This window comes from Halichondria panicea, chromosome 2 (assembly GCF_963675165.1).
Source record: "Halichondria panicea chromosome 2, odHalPani1.1, whole genome shotgun sequence".
Lineage (NCBI taxonomy): Eukaryota > Metazoa > Porifera > Demospongiae > Suberitida > Halichondriidae > Halichondria > Halichondria panicea.
The window spans coordinates 5,612,106-5,633,233 of record NC_087378.1 but is presented as its reverse complement, the minus strand read 5'-3'; the positions used below and the strand labels follow the sequence as shown (position 1 = coordinate 5,633,233).

At 40.9% G+C, this 21,128-nt stretch overlaps 1 protein-coding gene across 2 annotated transcripts; it reads left to right on the top strand.

The window, feature by feature from the left end:
• The first annotated feature begins 2,369 nt into the window (after positions 1 to 2,369).
• Positions 2,370 to 21,117, top strand: LOC135331312 (exocyst complex component 6B-like). Of its 2 annotated transcripts, none has more exons than XM_064526426.1 (23): positions 2,370 to 2,554; positions 5,682 to 5,847; positions 6,039 to 6,177; positions 6,658 to 6,848; positions 8,083 to 8,142; positions 8,238 to 8,381; positions 8,803 to 8,886; positions 12,315 to 12,361; positions 13,218 to 13,386; positions 13,555 to 13,626; positions 13,771 to 13,820; positions 13,899 to 13,946; positions 14,181 to 14,396; positions 14,495 to 14,559; positions 14,710 to 14,756; positions 14,870 to 14,949; positions 15,133 to 15,187; positions 15,831 to 15,903; positions 16,491 to 16,600; positions 16,739 to 16,880; positions 17,143 to 17,222; positions 17,356 to 17,477; positions 20,715 to 21,117. In XM_064526426.1, the coding sequence occupies exons 1-23, from the start codon at positions 2,460 to 2,462 to the stop codon at positions 20,920 to 20,922; spliced, it is 2,463 nt and encodes an 820-aa protein (XP_064382496.1). In that variant the 5' UTR covers positions 2,370 to 2,459; the 3' UTR covers positions 20,923 to 21,117. The 2 variants fall into 2 exon arrangements, with proteins under 2 accessions (XP_064382496.1, XP_064382497.1); XM_064526427.1 differs by lacking the exon at positions 20,715 to 21,117 and adding an exon at positions 19,315 to 19,623.
• Positions 21,118 to 21,128: the final 11 nt, after the last annotated feature.

Sequence of the window (21,128 nt, the reverse complement as noted above, 5' to 3'; positions counted from 1 at the left end):
AATTTTGTGAATTCACAATAATTATAAAGTATAAAGCACACAATTTTCAGTGCAAAGACAACAATACATATCTTCCTCCATGTTTTCCTACATAGAAGATGTAAATTGTTGTGGGGATGCTCCAATAGCATCACTGGCTCAGCTCTCAAGTAATTTGGAATCATAGATATAGAAGTCAAGAGAGAAACTGTTGTATCTATGGTGGAATTAGCCTCGATCCCAGGCCGATCCGTCTCTAATTGAACGCTAGGTCGCCTCCTCGGCCTGGGGCGTGTATCTGGGCGTGCTCTTATTGGCTCCACCTCGCTCAGGTATTCGCTAAAAAAGAGCGAATTCCTGAGCGACTTAACACTAATGGTGTATGTATGAGCACCTACTCCGTAAAAGTAATTGTAATCTCATGAATAGCTCCGTAAAGCTAGCTAGCTACTACTATGGCAATTTCAACGTCTTTTGATATCCAAGAAGCATTAGCGTATGCACTGTCTTGTGTGAAGCAAGAAGGACTGATCCTCAAGGAACAGCAGGTCCGTGCTCTCAAGCTCCTGTCAGAAGGAAGGGACGTTTTTGTGTGGTTCCCAACTGGGTATGGCAAGTCTCTGTGCTATCAATTGCTACCCTTCTTGATGGACTACAAGCTTGGTAGGACTAAGGGTCCTCTTGTCGCCAGAAGTGTAGTTCTTGTCATCTCTCCCCTTGTGTCTCTCATGATTGACCAGGAGTCTGAACACTAGAGGTGTTTCTGCTGCCATCCTCAGTAGTAATAAGGGAATCGACAGAAGTCTTGTTGCCACTAACAAAGATGTGTCGGATGGAAAGTACCGTCTGCTGTTCACTGCCCCAGAGGCTGTTGTTGAAGACTATCGTTGGAGGATGCTATTACTAGAGCCTCCACTCAATTCCTCTTTAGTGGCAATAGCTGTGGACGAAGCACACTGTGTTTACAAGTGGTAAGTTATTAATAACTCCCGTTGTGATTATTATGTATGTTCTGTAGGAGCTCTGACTTTCGTCCTGCCTATGCACACCTAGGTGAGCTTAGAGCATTTGCCCCTCCTGGTGCTCCAATGTTGGCTGCAAACTGGATAGTTTCTGACCTACCCTCTAGCTCCACAGCGATTGCAGATGATGTCGAGGCACTGGCATTATGTGGACCATCAATGTGAGCTAAAAAAATAATTTTATTTACAACACTATCACATTAAAAATTTCCTACTTTGTGCAGGAGTAAAAGCAAGCCTTTTTCCTCGAACCCCGATGGTACTCCTCTTTGCTGATGGACGTGAGCTCACAGTGAAAGGAGATGCGTCGGAACCACTCGTGTCCTTAGTCCTTTTCTTAGGGGCTGATCTTACTGGACTACTAGGGAGCTGCTCTTTGGACACTTGTTTCTGGTAGCTACGTCTGGCCAGGAGCCTGAACACCTCTATGGACTCTATCTTCTTGATACAAGAAAGACAGACAATCTTTGACAGGCCATCTGAATCACTAACAGGCAGATCCAATGCAAGACTGAGCCTCCCTGGAATATCTTCTTTGAGAGCCTTACTGCTGAACAAATGTTTATATCTTCTGTTTTGTATGGCATCAGTGCTGCAACATAACCTACAAAGAACAAACTTAGAAGCCATCATTAATTTTATTCAATTTTCATTTGACCACATGGACTAATAATAATAACGAAGTCACGCCCAGATACACGCCCAGATACAATCAATACCAGGCCGAGGAGGCGACCTAGCGTTCAATTAGAGACGGATCGGCCTGGGATCGAGGCTATGGTGGAATCACAGTACATATACATGTAATAAGAATGCAAGCAAGTGAGCCCCGCCCACTTATTAGACTGTATCATAGTACAAGGGCGCTTCTCTCATATGCCCTTGCTATATAAACTAAGTTTCTTGTGTAAAGCTGTTTTTGTTCATTGTTTGAAGATTAAAGCATGCAGTAGTTTCAGGCTTGATAAGCCTTTTGGAGCTTAGTAACCCAGCTCAGAAGCAGCAACCTTAAAATCCGGGATATCTGAGGTGAATAGCAGTTTCCTTTCGGGACAAGGGTAATCTTGGACAGTCCTGACCAATTCGGGACAGTTGGCACCTATGTGCTTCATGCTGCATGAGGTCATAGACTGACATGGTGCAGTGTGATGGCTGTGAGACCAGTGGTACATGCATGAAATGTGTGTGTGTGAGGAGAGCTGCATTCAGTAACTGGCACTGCATGCATAGACTGTGAAGACCATAGAAGACTGATTGGTGTATTTTGAGAATGCACTGTCACAAATGTTACCGCTGTTGCGCTGTTAATGGGGGGCCTAAAATTTTAAGAGGGGGCCTAAAATGTTAAAATTCTAGGCCCGGGGGGGCCTAAAATTTTATGACACCGGGTGTGGCCATTTGCAAAGAAAAGTACAAAGAATGTCAAGTAAGTATTCTGCTGTGGTCCGGTGGTGAACTATGGATACCAAGGTCGAGTTGCTCGATGTGTCTCACTATGAGCACCTGCTCAACGAGGTAGAGGCCACTGAGGGACAGCTAGGAGCCATACTCAGGTATATATACTAATTATAGCTCTATGCTGTCACTCTCTGGTGGTACATGGTAGCTACTAGACTCGCTGGCCAGTCCCATCATCACTTCTTGAGGATCCTCAAGAAGTGATGATGGGGCTGGCCAGCGAGTCTAGGTAGCTACATTACATGTACCCTACCCCTAAGACCTCGATCTAATTAAAGCGACCCTCCGACACCCTCGAGCTTATAATTGTATCCAGGTAATTTTCTTACCTCTAAAAGTAGCCACACAGCTGCGTTGACAATTATTTTAGTGTCGCGTCCTAAATGGAGCCCATTGGAAAATACACGTTTTTAAGCGTCTAGAAATTGAGGCAATTAGACTGAGTAGAGCTACCTCTAATTAAATGCGACCTTCTAAATAAGCGATACGAGGTCTTCAACATAATTATTCAACCTCCAAAAGAAGCGATCTCTGGTTTCGTAACATTTAAAAGTGTCGCCTTAATCAGAGGTTTTACGGTACACAAAATGCATGTTCTACCTCTAGGTAAAACATGAGCCGCTTAGACAATTCTGATTATCCCGGTGTCAGAGGATTCAGTGACACCCCAAATAACGAAAGGAATGATACTAAGCTAACTATACTGTATACTGAAATAATACTGTGGGCAGTGCAGTGACAGTCAGGCTAATAGCAGCTGCTCAGACTCTATCCAGGCCTCCAATGTCCATCTCTTGTTGCCCCCCACCCCCAATAACATGTACATGTATACATGTAGTCAATTCAATATGATTTTTCAACATGAAGGGGAAAATACTGTAGCTCTGACAATGAAATGTCAGGTTACTATAAACATAGACTGCATGGACACTTAATGTGAAAGGTACAAGGATCGTTACAGAGTCGAAATTGTCAGGTGAGGAGATCAATGATTGTCTGAGGATCTGGTGTAGCTTGTAGTTGCTGTAACATACTCCAGAGTATTATATTTGTACTGTAGAAAGACACTAAACTATATGTAAGTGTGCAGCAGTCAGGCTAATATCAGACACTATAATATTATATGTACTTCAACAACAAACAAGTTCCATGCAGGCCTCCAAAGGCAATGTCCGTCTCGACAATGGCCTTCGAAATCCAGTTTGTCTGCAATCTGCTAGGTGATGTCTGAGCTGCTGATAATATTATTAGCCTGACACAGTAGATCTCATCATCTATACTTCATATATAGCTTACTACTCTCTTTCTATACGTGTCATTTCAGGGGTGACTAATTCCTAAAGGGTCGGTGTCGGGGGTCACCTGGGAACGGGGGTCGTCACTGAATTTTCTGACACTGGACACTTCTGGGCAAATTCTAATACAGGAGACACTCTTACTTAATATCGGGACAAAGTTGAGATACATTGACGTTGCTTGGAATCATTCCAAGCAACGTAGCTTTATAGCCAGCAAGAGTGCTGCAAGTTAGATAGCTTTGAGGTTAGCTAGTTTTAGATTGCTAGTGCAACTATTCAGTCGCACACTGTTCTACTACAGCTGCATGCTTGTTCCGGATACTGCTGTCTGAGTATACAGTATATAAAACCATGGATAGAAGAGAGAAATGGATTGGCAACATTAAGCACCTCCGCGTTTCGTCCGGAGTTTAATCGAGGCTGCCTACTGTGACATGGGGAAAAATGGCCCAAGAGACAAAAAAGAAACATGTGATTGTCGTTATTTGTCGGGGTGAAAATCCTGCTGCTGAACTTTCACTTCTATTTAGTACTCGAGGCCATAATTATAATTATGAAGACACACTTTATTTAGGCAGTTCTAGCTATAATATAGGGATAGGTATAGGTACAGAAACGCCCATGGTTTGTACCTCTAGCTACTTCCTAGCAATCAAAACACATTTTCAAATGATACCTGGGCAGTGAGAAAGGTCTGAATTGTCTAGCCTCTACACAGGCTCTCTTTTTTCTGTTCTTTATCACAGTCGATTAAAATTTGGAGGAATAAAGAAAGAAATAGACGTAGAGTTAGGAAAAAAGGAGAGCCTAGTTTGTATCGCAAAGTCGCATGAGGATAGAAGGGTGAAGAGCAGAGCTAGAGATGTTGGACTGCCCACGTAGATATCTACGGCTATAATATAGTGTGCCTGCAGCCTGCAAACCTGAACATGGACTTAAAGTGGAAATTTTCAAGCAGTTATACAAGCTAGCTAGCTATACCCTGCTTGTTTAGATTGTGTGTTTAGATTCTACATCAGAATATTATTTCTTGTGTCTTTAGATCTGTCATCATTATCATTTAGCAGAGGGCTACTGCCACCAGAGCTGGCCTCACTGGTTCCCTGACTTGCAGTACTTGGTGTTACATGTACCTTGGCAGTGTCTTAATGCGTGGGAGATACCTTACGTCACGATTGTGGGCTACATACCCCACGTCCATAAAAATCCTTGTGGATCACAACCCAACCATGTCTAGTGACGCCAACACTATTCCCCTCTATCCTCTGAATCCTATGTTTCCTGATTATAATTTATGTACAGGCTATTCCAACCATAATTATCTTAGTACCCCTTATAGGACCTTCCCAGGATTGTGCACCATGCAACCATAATTATAGAAATAGCTAACTCTAATGAACTCTTGGCAGTATGTAGGGTGTCGCTATGCTACCCCCTTGTCCAAGTATCCCGAATTCCCATGTAACTAGACCACCATAGCAATACATGTAGAGTGTCGCTATGCTATATACCCCTTGTCCAAGTATCCCCATGTAACCAGACCTTCCCAGGACACTCCTTTGATTGTCCACCATAGGAATGAATACACATGCGTGCGCCCATTTCTATCTTTGCTGCCTCATTTCGTCTCTTCATTTTTTGCTACCTTCTTTTTATGTTGAGATAGCTTGACTATTACAGCATCTACATGTATGACAGCAGCAAGAAAAGGAGGGCCTGGGAATAAGGCTCCAAAACAGCCAATGAATAGTTTTCCTGGTGCTAGGGAGCGAAACACGTCTGTATCTTAACTCAGTACATGTAGCTGCCTTTTATATGCAGCTTATGTGAGCATGTGATCCGTTGCCAATCCATTTATCTCTTTTATTAAATCTAAAACCTGTACATTCGACCTGTCACTGAGTTGCTCTTCCCGGCCTGCTAGGACCCTGTATGAGGGAGAGGAGCAGGAGGAGTTTCTGGGATGCCTGTCCTCACGAATCAAGAATCACGAGAGAGACATTGAGAGAATGTGCAACAAGAACTACCAGGGCTTCATAGAATCAGTCAGTGAACTGCACAAGGTCAAGTCAGACGCCCTAAAGCTGAAGGTGCATTGTGTGTACCTTGGGATTTTAGCCTCGTGAATGTGAAGATTCAATTGTACTTTTCTACTTACAGTGTAGTTAATAATATGTGTGTTACGGGGTTTGGAGCGGTTTAGAATGTTCTGTTGCTATGAAACTATTCATAATTGTGAGACTACATGTACACACCCTACATGTATATCACTGACACACAGAGGAAGATAATAGAAGCCAACTCAGTGATTCAAGACTCTGGGGAGAAACTTGTTCAGAGTGCCATAGACCTGCACAGGTCGAGACAGATTCATGTGAATCTCGTGGCTACCATGGACACACTCAACAGATGTACCCCAGGTATAAACAGCTAGTGTGTAAAATGTATGCAGCATTGCCATGTATGTGGACACTCAGTTATACTAGTACCTGAATGTAATTTTTAGGGGAGGGGGGATATCCCCTTTCCCCCCTGTATGACACCCTGATTACCGTAGACATATTGAATAGATACTACTATCTATGATGGCAGATAGAGATAATCAACGCAAAGTGAGAAAGGTTGTTCAATAAACGCTGTTTCAAATAATCACCCATCTCGTTTAAACGCCCTCTCACTGACGTCGTTAGGAAATAATAAGCAAATACGGTTCACCTTCGACATAATGTAATTGAGCTGCACTACAGCAATTTGACAGTCTATTTCTGTATAAAATGTTTAAAAACATGCGGGCCTATTTTTTTATGGGAAAGCTTTCCTGCTTTACACACATCTGCCCTGTGGAGACAATACAAACAGTACTGCAATGAGTCTACCACCCCCCCCCCCCCCCCCCCCAGTGTTGCAGGAGTACTGCAAGCTGAATGACCAGATGGAGCACAAGGAGTACTACTCCGCCCTCAAGACGTTGGAGCTGCTTGAGCACACCTACCTGCCTCGTGTGAGGGGCTATATCTTCTCTGAGCTACTCTCCACGGAGATACCAAAGATACGAGAATCTATTCAGGGCCAGTCCAGAGCAGAGCTGACAGTGAGTAGCTATTACTGTGATAAATTATTTAAGGTTGGCAAAGTCACATGTACAGTGTGTTTGCTTCAGTCTTGTGGCTGGTAATAGTCCTATCCATTTATAAGAACCTAGAATTGTTGTCAATGATTGCAAAAAGACTTCGAACGCCCCCGCTCCCAGTTAAATTTTGCTGAGCTGGCACACCCTTTTGCATTGATCTCAAGCGTTTAATCGATGCGTTTTGCAGCCTCCGCATTCTACAATGCAAGCGCTATTACTCCAAAGAAAGGAAAATTGTGTGAAATACTGAAATAAGAGCTACACATTGGTCCTTTTCCCAGAGAATGGTTGGCAACTGTCAGCGAGCTAGCAGGTCTTGATATACATTACCCATCAATAAAAAGTTCCCATTCCGTTTTTTAAACGCACCTATAAACGGTAGTGTTAAACCGGACCACTTCCCTCATTCAAAACTGTTGATGTCATCATGAATTGAAAATTTACACAATGATACTGTATGATTGTACAATGAGCTACAAATGTAGCTAGCTATTGTGTAATTACCCAGACAATACTGATACAGCACTGGAGAAGAGACAACTTTTAGTGATCTATTCAGTCCTAGATGTAGAATGGATTGTGCATGGGAGTTAGATACTCCTCCTGACAATAGTGAATCCGCAATACTAGTAAGCCCTCCATCCCCTCATGTGTTCCTGGTGCCATTTGCAGATAGTTGAATTGATGGAGATTCCTCAGGAGGCGTGCAGTGAAAATTGTTAAATCCGACGGCCAAAGCGTTAAACCTAAATTGTCATTCAATTAGGAGATATGTGTTCCAGGTCCATCTACCAGTTGCCATCCATCACATCATCACTTCCATGTCACCATGTTGGATGGACTGTCGTTGTTGTCACTGGTGGAGACAGGAGCCTGGATACAGACTGGGACTTTGATGTGTCTCTGGGACAAGGGACAAGGACCGTATACATCATATTGTTACAGTAGCTATTATTCAAATGATTCACGTCTTCCTTTCTTTGGAATAATAGCCCTTGTATTGCAAAATGCAGAGGCTGCAAATATATGCATTAATTTTACGTTGATGGTGTGTGCCAGCTCAGCAAAATGTTACTATACCGGAAGTACTTAGTGGGAATTCGAAGAGCAATCAACTCCTAAATGAATAGGTCTCTTCTTGTATTCATTTCTGTTTAGATGCTATGCTACACACTACACAATTGATTTTTTGTAGGACTTTCTTGCTAATGTTCGAGAGAAGTCTGTGGTCGTTGGAGAAGTTGCTATGCACCAGGTGATTTGTTGTGTTCTCTTATACTGTGTACTAGTCTATATACATGTACATGTATACTAGTGCATACAGTTCTGTCACTTTACTCCCTTTCCCAGACCCAAAGACACAGCAACCTTGAGCTAGCCCAGGACGTACTCCAGTTCCTGGACCCCTCCAGTGAGCCTGACCCAGAGGTATGTGCTCAGGACCTCATCGACTTTTCACCCATCTATCGCTGTCTACACATACACTCTGTGTTGGTGAGTAGCAATCTTCTATTGCCCTAGAGACCTCTTATTACCACCACCTTTTTATGCCTCTATATTAAATAGTTGATAACTAGTTGATAGAAGTACATATGAAAAGTGCCTCGGAGCATGTATACTAGTATTACATGCACCTACAATTTACTTACATGTAGTATGCTGTACCTTGTATTGTAGTCAAGCCTGGAGGGCAAGGTTTGCGCATGCGCACTACGCTCGAGATACTAAATCAGTGCCTTTGGGCTTCTAAATCCCATAGACACTTCTAAAACAGTGTCTAATTGTATTGTCGCAACTTTTGGTTTTGTTTTGAGTGTATAACTCCCAGCTGTGAAGTTGTTGAAGCACTACGTGCGTGTATACCCATGTTTAGGACGTATGATTTGAACAATAATTATGTGCCTGTGTACCTCAGGGTAAGAGAGATTTATTCACGGACGACTATCGCAACCAGCGGAAGAGACAAGTCAGATTGGCCATCAAGCCCCACGGCAACTGGGTAAATTAAATGGATGCATGGTCTTTAGAAATTAGTATATAGACATAGGTGATACATGTACATGTACATGCACTTGAGTGTTATAATTATGACCCTGTTACTGTACGATTAAATGCAAACTTGTACACTGCAACAACCAAAGAGAGTAGAATTTTATGGATCAATTTGAGTACATGTGTACATTGTAGGTACTGAAAGTTCAACTATTGGTGCTTCCATTGGACCACCACCATCTGGCGTCATCATTCCAAGATGGTTGCTAGGATACATGTACGCTGTATGTGTACTGACGAAAATATGTTAGGCGTGGAACTAGCTCATTAACTTTAGGCACGTGGGCGGCCACAGGTTATTGGTGCGAGCCCTGAGGCTCGTCTCATAGTAGCGAGAAGTACAGAGAGAGAACTGCAGTTGTTTGTCACATCCAGATTTTTAGCATGGCAATTGCTGCATATTGTTTGCATGCTGTAAACACTTACATTTGTAATAGCAATTAAAGGAAGCGACAAGTGAAACTGATACAGCAAGAAAGTGGAACTCCATATCAAGGAGACCGTCTGCTAGTAAAACTAGGGATGTTCGACAACAAGCATGAGCTAAGTGAAACTGCAGATCAAAGACAGCAGAGGCTGGCAACGCAAAGGGTTTGGGCCAGAGACCGTTGACAACAAGTACGAGCTATGAAACGACGGATCAAAGAGAGCAGAGGCACACTATCCTTTTCAGCATTGCTACAACTTCACTAAGGCTGGCCCCACACAGTGCTTTCAGCATTCTTCTAGTTTGGGCGAGCTGTTTGTCAGTGCCAAGCTTTTTAGCGCAACGATCGCTGCATTTTGAAGCTTTTGTTTTGACGATCACTTACATTTGTACTAGCAGGGTTTGTCTGTTTCTTGACCGTATATACTCACCTGTATATCATAGCACTGCGTTTACAGCATGGACGACTACTATAACCATAGATAAGGAAAAGAGATATTGGAAACGGAAGTGGTGCACGTGACCATCTAACATTAGTTCTCACAGACGCCTCGAAAACATCCGCTTTTCTTCCTAATTGTTGCCGAGTAACTCGCTCGAAATAAGAAAGCTGTGTTTCATCGAGACATCTCTTTCAGCAATTCATAACACGCCTATTCTGTGAACCACATGACTGTAGTACTTGCTAATGACTGACCACACCCGAGTAAAAGGATCGATACATAGCTTGCTTCGCAGGCCTTCAAGAGAGAAAAGAAGGCCTGCTACTGATTGCTTGCGTATGCACATTTTCCCATAAAATATATACAATAATACAATAATATCGTTACCAACAGAAGAAGTGCAGCCTGGTATATAATTATGACCTTATATACCTAGTAAGGACTAGCCTCGGTTCCAGGCCGGGTAAAATACGGCCTGATATCTATTGCATGTGTAACAGTGCGCATGTGCTTAATCATTGACATAGGCGTCCACGCCCATGTACTATCTACATTGTATGTTGAAGCTTTGTGCCTCTTATGCACTGTATACCACAAACAGAACCTACATGTACTAGTCCTACACTATCAAAAGTTGAGCAAGGTACTCAAGCTCATATATATAACAAATGCAGAGGCTAGTTCCATGCTTAACATATTTTTGTCATTAAATAATTATTCTGGCGGAATTATGATGCCATTAACAGGTGGTGGTCCAATGGAAGCGCTGTAGTTATGCCTCGAGGCGTAGCCGCACGAGGGATACGGTAAAGCTGACTGGGTGTGTGTGTGTCTGTGTATCTGTCTGTCTGTCTGTGTGCCTGTTCCAGCTGTAACTGCTCAATGGTGCGACAAAAACTAACAGCTTCTATAGGCTTTTAGCCACGTTCTTCTGGATTTTGATTTGTGGATTAGCAAACTAAAGCTTCTTTCTCACATTGAGGGCTGTTGCTGTCTCTTCAGAAGCATCATCTTATTGGCACAAAGTTTCTATTCAACTTATAAGTTAGTCTTGCACCAAAACGCTAGCTTTTTGTTAGCTACAAGAGTCAGAAAAGAGCTGTAAAGCTAGCTATACTGTAGTAGCCATTAATTTTGTGAACTTGACCTCTTGCAGACACACCCCTTATTCCCGTGTAAGTAATGCGCAGCTTGCAACACTCGTTATGCCTCGAGGTGTAGCCGCACGAGGGATACGGCAAAGCTGACTGTGTGTCTGTGTGTCTGTTCCAACTGTAACTGCGCAACGGTTGCAATGTGACGAAAATTAACAGCTTCTATAGGCTTCTAGCCACGTTCTCTTGGATTTTAATTTGTGGATAGTTTGACTCACATTGAAGGCTGTTGCAGTCTCTTCAGAATCTTTCGTAGCATCATCTGTTCGCTCAAAGTTTCTATTCGTTAGCCTTGCACTCCTGCATCTTCTTGAGGGCCTTGTAAGCCACAAAACACTACCATATGAAATATAGATAACAATATGCATGTACACGAGTATTTAATTCTCAGTTATGATAGATATTATATAGACACTGAACTCCAGATCCTGGAACAATCAATTGTCTTTCTTGAGGTCCTGGTAAGCCACATAATACAATAGATAACAACAATAGATGCATGTAAATAAGTCTTTTCTTCTCGGTGAGTTTATATAGATAAGCTAACTTTGATGTAAAATTTATTATAGAAACTACTATTACTTTTTGAGCGAAAGCATAACATGGCGAGAGGCATTAACACAGCGCAGCTTGCAACACTCGTTGTTTCAGTACCTGTATATACTCAAATTGATCCAATCACCTATATATTTACAAAACTAAAAATGGAAGCATCGCGGGTGTTGATGCCTCGGTGGAGATACCAAAGCTACATAACATAAAATAAATACACATAATTATTATAATTATCATGGTTGCATTAATTAATTTTGCTGCATGCAAAACTCAACGAGTGAGTAATGATCGACCATGATTGTTGTTAAAAACGATTGATGCCAAAACTTAAAGTCTAAAATTAATGGCTGCATAAGCCGAGCCTTGCAGTTCTCGTCTGACTCTTGCAGCTACCAATAGCTAGCGGTCTAGTGCAGAGCTAATTACTAAGTAGAGTAGCAACACTCGGTGAACAAATTTTGCTACGCACTCTTCTGAAAAGGCTTTAATGGCATTCCAAGTAAGCAAAACTAGGCATATAACTAGAGAACAAAGCATTATTTTGCAAATGCACAAATTAAAATCCAAGAAAACATGACTGGAAGCCTATACAAACTCTTGCTTGCACTTCATTGATCCTTGAGCAGCTGTAGCAGTCTACACAGACAGACACACAGACACACTGCTGTATCCCTCGCTTGCGCATGCACACCAAGGCATAATCAACAAAAGTACGTGCACTGTATGCATCAAAACAGATGTTGAAACCTTTTCTACATGTATAGTTTTAGATATCCTTCCTGCTTTCCCTTCATAGAAAGGAGGCATTAATGACTACAAGAAGTTCTTCTATGGGATTGTAGGGTAAGTGATATCAGGAGGAAATGGCGGAGGAGGTTGGAAGGAAGTTGAGATCACGTACGTGCAAAATAGCTATAAATGTGCTGTGAGTCAGCGCTATTTTTGTGTCTAGTTAGCAGTTTAGTTGTACACAAGATATCAATAGCTAGAGATTAGCAGTAAAAGATCCCGAGGATCACCTACACGCCCGACTCCCGTTCATTCCTGGAAGAGAATCTACTAGTACTTTGGCTAGGAAAAACCTTAGTAGATATTTTAAATCAGAAGCAGATGCACTGATCAATGTTGTACAGCTTGGAGTGAGGAATAAGTCAGACTACTCATTTCCTTGATGGCCAGTAGCTTTTTAAAAAATAGCGCCGACTCAGCACATTTATATTTGGTTTTTTGCACGTGATCTCAACATCCTTCCAATCTCCTCTGAGGAGTTGGAGCGTGCATAGTATTGGGGAATCAATATCGTAACTAATTCCGTGTTAGTAATGTGCGACTGATAACACGTTTGATGAATTATTATTATGAACTATAATGAGTAATGTTTGCAGCACTTACAATGTAGCAGTGACGATATTAAATCCGTGTAGTAAGACTCTCCATCTCCTCATGTGCTCCTAGTGATATTCATGTACAACAATGCATACCAATTAATGCAGAGAAGTGTTTTTTTAGGTTGTGTATATGAAGATGCCTCATGGTGCTTAGTAAATATCATCATGAAGTAGTTACTCCCCGTGTCAGGTAGTATTCATCAACTCATTGACAATCAAATAGACATAATGTCACAAGAAAAACCCCATATTGTTTGTTTGAGCAAGCTGAATCATTGCACACTTCAGTAACCTGCCCCCCCCGGTCACAGTTTCTTTGTGGTTGAAGACACGGTTTTGCACACGTCTCAGTCGCTGGTCTCTCAGGTGTCCAACTCTGCTAACGAGGGGATGGAGGAGGGACTCTCCACCAGGAAGAACGTCCACGACTTTTGGCAGATGGCCATGGCAGAAGTGCTCGCAGTGCTTAGGAATAACTGTGTACGTACATGTATGTAATCATTAGTTGTGTTATTGTCATTGACATACATGTAAGTCAATTGACAATTTGTGATCATGCAGTCACAAGTGGTTATATGTTAATAGGAAAATGAATGTCTTCTTAAGTATGATTACTGTATCATGTGCTATTCATTTTGTGTTCACTAGGGCTCGTGTGAAAATTACCATATACTGCTCAAGATCAAGCAGTTGGTGGTCTGGTTCTGTCACACACTGAGGGTAGGATTTCATTTCTTCACTCGTAACTTATCATGGACTAAATGTTGTATAATAATGGTATTTGATTTCGTTTTGGAATTCAAGTTGTTTGTGTCCATTTTGGGTTATGCCGCTTCTGAGTTAACCCATCATCTTGTTTTACAGGGTTATGGATTTGAGGTGGACAAGCTGTATGAGGTGCTCCTGGAAATCCGGTGAGACAAAAGCACACTATAGACACATCCCAGAGGATCTCTCAATACTTGACTTGTGTTTGCTCCTTTTGTGTACAGAGAGCAGTACGATGAGCTTCTGATGAGGGCTTGGGGAGATTCATTCACGTGAGGCCATTTCATATCATGACTCCGAATCAGTATAACCTGTAGAGAGTGTGTTTGTACATGTATATGTATAGATTCCTGATTCTAAGCACACATGTATTCTCTTATTGATTACTCTATATAGCATATACATGTGACCATATTCCTAAATTCAGTAAAAGCAGTACACGTGATCTTTTGTGATATTGGATTAGTTCTTCACAGACACTAATCAATCTCCCCTTCCCTGCACAGTGAGTTATTTGACAGCGATGACTACACCCCCATCATGGTCAGCACAGACGAACAGTTCAAAGGTGTTCTGGAAATCTTCCCGTACAAAGACACTGATTTAGAAGCTTCCCCCTTCCCCAAATCCTTCCCCTTCTCCTCTATGGTCTACCAGGTATTCAGCCAACTCAAAAATTTTGTCACCAACTGCACAAGCTTTGCCAATAGACTCAACTTGAGGTGGGTTAAACGTCAAGTATATTTCGTATCTTTTTTGAAACGGCTACTCGTTTGAACCTTCACAATATGTTTACGTGAGTACTATTCGTTGTGTACAGTCAAACAGAAATTGATGAGATTGTTAGGAAGAGTGTGAATCTACTGCTTGGGAGGACCATGACCAGTGAGTGCCTGCCCTCAAAGTACCTATACTAATTAAGTCTCTGATCATCATGTAACTACAGGTGCTTGGTCGGAGACTTTACAAAGCTTTGTTACTCTGTATATGTACACGTATGTCTTGTGACCTGTAACACTATACGTTGCTCTTCAGGTTGTCTGTTTCGTCTGATCAACACTGACTCCCTCCTTATATCACAGGTTGGTGTGTACAACACAGTACTGCTATATAAATGTTATCACTTCAAAAATTAACTCAGGTGTTTGTTTGAACGATAATTCACAATTGTATCTTCAACACGCATGTACTGTAGCTGGTTCAGATCTGGATCAATGTCTCCCACATTGAAAACTCTATAAAGCAGCTGGAGAGCTTTATCGCCAAGACTACGAAGTAAGTTAATGGAAATCTTTTGTAGCTCACAACTGTTAATGTACAGTGTGTACGTTGAGACAAACTGTTTTAAAATGGTGCTACGTACATATGCACATGTACTCTTTAGTGCTGATTCCATATAATTATGTACATGTCATATGTACTGTTGTCTGTAGCTCAATTTGTCATTGCTTGTATTAGGACGGAGCACGAGGGTGTGACTGCTGCCAGGCTTTATGGCGTGGCCACATTTAAGGTATGCCCAGCAAATGTACCCAATATAACGTACAAGCTAATATTGTGTGAATAAAAAGCACCGCGATGCTGATGCCTCAGTGAAGGTGTCAAACCTACATAACATAATTAAAGCTACATGTACAATAGCTTTTATACACACATATCTCATGATGAACATTTTTGCATTAATTAATTTTGCTGCATGCAGGAATCAGGATAACTCGAAGAGTGGGTAATGATGACCATGATTTAAGATCAATGCCAAAAGTTCGTCTAAAATAATGGCTGCATCAGCAGAGCCTTGCAGCTCTCTTCTCACTCTTGCAAATATCAATAGCTAGCGTTTTAGTGCATCGCTAACTACTACATTGTAAGTAGAGTAGCAACACTCCATGGATAAGTTTTTCTACGCACTCTTCTGAAAAGGCTGCAATGCCAAGTAAGCACAACTAGGCATAACTCAAGAACCAAGCATTATTTTGCAAATCCACTGATATAAAACAAGGCTAGAAGCCTATTAAAAACTCTTACTTGCTCTTTGAGCAGCTGTAGCAGTCTACACACACATGTACACAAAACGCGTACCTCGCATGCGCACCAAGCCATAACTATACGCTGTACATTGTGTATAGTCACATTGATCTTCTATTGTGACACTACAGGAAGGCTTGCAGTTAACCGAGCAACGCATATCGGCAAAGCTCATGTCCAAGATGTCTGAAATACTAGAAGGAGGTGAGCAGTGTGGTAATTAATTTGCCAAAAATGGTCATAATACTTCTGAGTCTGTTTAGACCATTCAAGTGCTTACAAATGTGTCGTACAAACGCGACACGTTTGTAACCACATACATGTACAGTATTGAATGTTTAAATAGGTAGAGCGCAGGCGTAAAAAAAAAGGGCAATCAATACAACTGCGGAACAAACGAACTTGCCCAACATTTAGAGATTCCGCTATAGTACACACTAGTTATATGGTAAAAGCAGTTGTCTGCTATTTAGAGAGTCAGTTTAAAGGTAATAATAATAATTATGATATTATCCTATGGATACTGAAGATTATCACTCGTCTGTACCAGTAACTGCACGAGTGCCTTGCAGGCACGAGTGACAGTTACTGGCACAGACGAGTGATAATGCAGGCACTCGTGCAGTTACTGGCACAGACGAGTGATAACAAGTGTGCAATAATACTTCCGGGTGTGCGATATGGAAAAACATCTGCACACTTGGTGATGAGTCGCTTCCTGTGCAATTTGAATGTAAAACGCTGATGTCAGCACTTATTAAAAAGCAATAATTATCGTTATTAACTTCCAGCATCAACATTTGACTGGATGACCAAAGATGAGATGTCTAAGCCCAGTGAGTATCTAGAAGACTGTCTGCAGTTTCTTCAAGCTACATTTAGGACTCTACGGATTCTACCCGTGAGTTGGCACTACAGTGGTGTACATGTATGTGTTTTTACATACACAGTGTAAGTGAGTCAACACTGATCAATACGTACAGTATTGTTAACCAGCACCTACTCACAAGATCACCTTCACATTTCTTTCTGTACATAGGAGAAGCCATATGTTGCCATCTGTCTGGATGCTCTTAGAGCCCTGCACAAGTTCATGGAGAACATCCTTCTCTCTGAGGAGAATCCTAAGATTAGTGCAGCCGCTATACAGAACTTTGCTGTTGACATCAAACGTTGTGATAGTAAGTACAAAGATACAATGTACGTTGTACATGTACTGTATGTATAATTTACACGTATCTTTCAATGGACTGAAGACCACACATCCCAGCACATGACATGTATGTCATGTGCTGGGATTGTGTATGTCATGTGCTGGGATTGTGTGGTCTTCAGTTCATTGAACATTATCATTTCTAGACATGATTTCGATACATGTATACATGTATGTAGGGTATTTGTGAATACTGTACTATATCCTTTGTATTGCATTTCTGTGCCTAGGTTTTGTGAACTCAACATTGGCTGCCAATCAGTCCATACCACAAGACGAAGCTAAAAAGATCTTCTTAAGAACACAATTGGTAAGTGCATGTACATGACATAAAGGATAGCGTACTCGTGTAGTTGCAATTTTGATTTGCCGTTATCAGTGAAAATTTTAACAATTTGCCTCTTTGTGACAAGAATGTTCTTCTCTAATTTCACATATTACAGCTTGTAGCCGTATTTGTTTCCAACGAATGGACACTCTACATCAACGAGTATCAACTGCAACAATCAACAGACAGGAAGTATGCAGCTGTCCCTCCTCAGATGGTCTACACCGTGCTCTTCAAGTAAGCAAACTGCGAAGATGTACACATTTAGTGCATTGTTCTCACTGAACTTTAGTGAAGGCTAGTGATTTCACAGACACCATAATCATATGACATTGTACTTTTACTAGAAAAGTCTTGTTGGGTGGTTTTCAAAATTGTACTGAAGAGTGTTGTATCTTTAACCCTTTACTGGTCAATAAACTGTAACAACCAGTTCAAAGTAAAATCAAGCTAATTTGGTGGGTTGGGCTGACCTTTTGAACTACAAATGCAACTAAAGTGATGCAGGTTCCTTGCGATAGGCCAGGGTTAATCGGTACTGTAATATAGCCACACCTTTATACACACATATATTTTTGCGTTACCTTAAGGTTCGATGTTATTCAAAACGTTTTTAATTACTCGCAAGTGGGTTTATTATTAGCAATTTCCAATTATCTGCGAGTACACATTTTTGCGATTTTATTCTCGTTCGCAGAAATAGCAGAAATGAATACTCGCAAAAATTGTCACCTTAAGGTATTTACATGTAGGCAGAATCCAGAATCACGGGGAAACTCGAAGAGTGAGTAATGATCGACCAAGATTGTTGTTAAAAATAATCGATGCCAAAAGTCCTAGTCTAAAATGAATGGTTGCATCACAGTAAAACCTAGCCACATAATCCCCAGAAAACCGGGGACTGACTTTGGATAACATCATTTATGCTCAGTAAAACAATGACATCACAACGAACGGAAGTGGATTGAAAATTAAGGAACTAGAGAAGTTCGATTGTGAAGGTTTCTAGCCCATCTCTAATTATTATAGCTTAGTCTACCATAGCCTGCTATGCTAACAAAAGACTCAGCCTGCAATAGTGTGGATGACAATCATCTGAACGCTGACACTAGTCTATAAAAAAATTATGGACAAGCCACACCCATCTAATACTAACCTTGGTTAAAATCTGCATGTAGACTCTATCAGAAAGAAAATAGCTAGCTATAATATTATAGCCCTGTGTATGACTGAATTTGTATTCTTTGTCTGTATATTATTTTATTGAACTTTACAGGCCAATAATTTTGCGCATAAGTAGTTAGTAGCAGGCCTCCTTTCTGAGGACTTGTGAAGGAGGCTAAGTACAAATAGCTAGCGTTCTAGTGCAGAGCTAACTACTAAGTAGAGTAGCAACACTCCATAGACAAGTTTCTATAGCCTTCTGGAAAGGCTATGCAATGGCATTCCAAGTAAGCAAAACTATAGGCATAACTCGAGAACAAAGCATTCTTAGTTTTGCAAATCTACGAATTAAAACATGACTAGAAGCCTGTATACAAACTTTTACTTGCACTTCATTTACCATTGAGCAGCTGTAGCAGTCTACACACACACACACACACACACACAAAACACACTACCGTACACCTCGCTTGCACATGCACACACCAAGGCATTATTATCTTTAATGGGTACTGGCACTGAGACGTAACTAATATAACTACAGTGATCTTGTTATATCTTTAATTGGTACGAAACGTTATAACACAGCTAGTGAATATAATTATGTTATGATTATCTGTATTGAGACGTACCAACTAAAATGATACTGTTGTACCGTATAGCGGGTATATTTCGAGGGTATAAATATTTATGGTTTTCGGAGGCATACTAACTAAAGTGAGCTTGTTGTATCTTTGTGAGTACCGAGACGTATGTGTACTAACTAAGTGAACTTGTGATAATTATCTTTAGTGGGTACTAAGACGTACTAACTATTAAGCTTATTGTACCTGTACGGTATAGCTATAACTAACAACAACATAATTATTCAGTGCCTGTCCCTCTATCCCCTTGCCTTTGTGTGCATTAGGTTGAAAGAGGCTGGGGACAAAAAAAAGAAACTCTTTAATATCAAGTCTTCTTCAAAGAAAGAGCAGCAGAAATATTATGAAATGGTTTTGAGAAAGCTCCAAGATTACATTGCCTTAGAGACAGACAAGGGGATAGGTGATGAACAGATGATTAACTCTTAGATCACATCAGTCAATACAAACATGATCTAGTTGTAATTATATCTTAACAATGGTACACTCACTGGTTTCACAACGATCTCTCCTTTATGACTATTATAACTGTTCAGGTATACATGAAATTATAATTAATTTTGATATTTCTATGACTGCTACTACTAACTAAATACTGTTTTGTAGGTGTCAAAAAGGTACTGATTTTGTATCCCGAGCGTGGCACTTTTCCCATAATTATATATACTTCCCATGTTATATCCTATCCACAAGCTGTTAGTGTCTACATTAATTATACGTTTCTTTTACTGCATGTGCAGTACAGTCAAGCATAAATCCGTTTCACAACTGCACAAATAATTATCGTGTCCATGCATGAAGGGCAGTAAGTAACAGTGGGCCCGGGGTAGAGGTTGGTAGATTATGCTCGAGATCTTACTTTTTAATGATCTATTCTTTTATGCTAACAGCCTATTATGCTTTTCAAATTACCTATTCAGGGTTTCACCTAGGATTAAACACAATTAATTTAGGGGGGGGGGAGATGGCGCCCCGCAAAAATTAATGTTTGCAACGCCAACTTTTGTTGTTAGCTAAACACATCACAGTAGATTGACCAATTAATCCCGTATCACATCCTGTCCAGTAATTGCACGCTGTCAATGACAACGGATTGTTTTTAAGGCCACGGCCGAAAATGTTATTAAAAACTGCAGAGAACTTCATCATACATCAATAGTATGGTTACTCGTGCAATAAGGCATGCACTCATAATTATATAACAAGCACTGGCAATTAACTCGGCTACGCCTCGTGCAATTAGTGGCCTTGCCATTCATTGTTACTCATAATATGCTATTCAGGGTGTCATACAGGATTTTGAAGTAGAGGGGGGAAATAAGAAAAGTAACCAGAAAATGTTGCTAAAAAAAGGTCAACTGTTATTTCAATACCCTTATAGTATGTAAAATTGCCAGCTATGGACCCTCAGTCAGCAAAAAAGGGGGGGGGGAAATTGGAGATAGGGGGGGGGATATCCCCCCTTTCCCCCCTGTATGACACCCTGCTATTAATCCCATATTGCACTCTTAGTCATACTATTTGTTTTATAAAGGTGCCCATTATGCTAGCATAATTCTCACCCAAAAAATGTGACTCTTATGCTCAAAATTATAGCATAACCACCAATTAACCCCTATATTTAGCCCGGGGCTTATACTTTCTTCATAACTCTTTTCCCCCTTAGACTTCGCCAGGCTACTAAAAAGAAAAAAAAATTTTTGAAAAGAAGCAAAAAAGACGATAAGAAATTGGCTCTGAAGGAGATAAAGGCTTTATTCCAATCAGATCAAACTGATGGTACAAAGGGTCCAGACAGTGGTTCAGAATCAGATGACCGTGAATCGCTAAGGGGTTCACCCAAACCATCATCCAAATTGAATCAGAAAAACTGAGTAACTTTGTAGTCAAGTTCTCACTAGTTTAAAAGCTGTGCTTAACTTTTTATACCATTTATATTTTGGAACTTTTGTAGAGGTTTTTTGTACAAATGAACTATTACATGTATGTGCTGTATAATTATAGTTTTGTACAATAGACAATAATTATGATAATGTGACTTTAATGATTAAAGACAATTGAAAATTTGATCCGTCAAAGT

What these genes read in the sequence shown, in the direction of transcription:
- LOC135331312 (XM_064526426.1), top strand. Translation starts at nt 2,460, where the DNA reads ATGGATACCAAGGTCGAGTTGCTCGATGTGTCTCACTATGAGCACCTG. An exon ending in GGTTCTGTCACACACTGAGG is followed by an intron (nt 13,627 to 13,770) that starts GTAGGATTTCAT and finishes CTTGTTTTACAG; the next exon opens with GGTTATGGATTTGAGGTGGA. An exon ending in GTCTGAAATACTAGAAGGAG is followed by an intron (nt 15,904 to 16,490) that starts GTGAGCAGTGTG and finishes ATTAACTTCCAG; the next exon opens with CATCAACATTTGACTGGATG.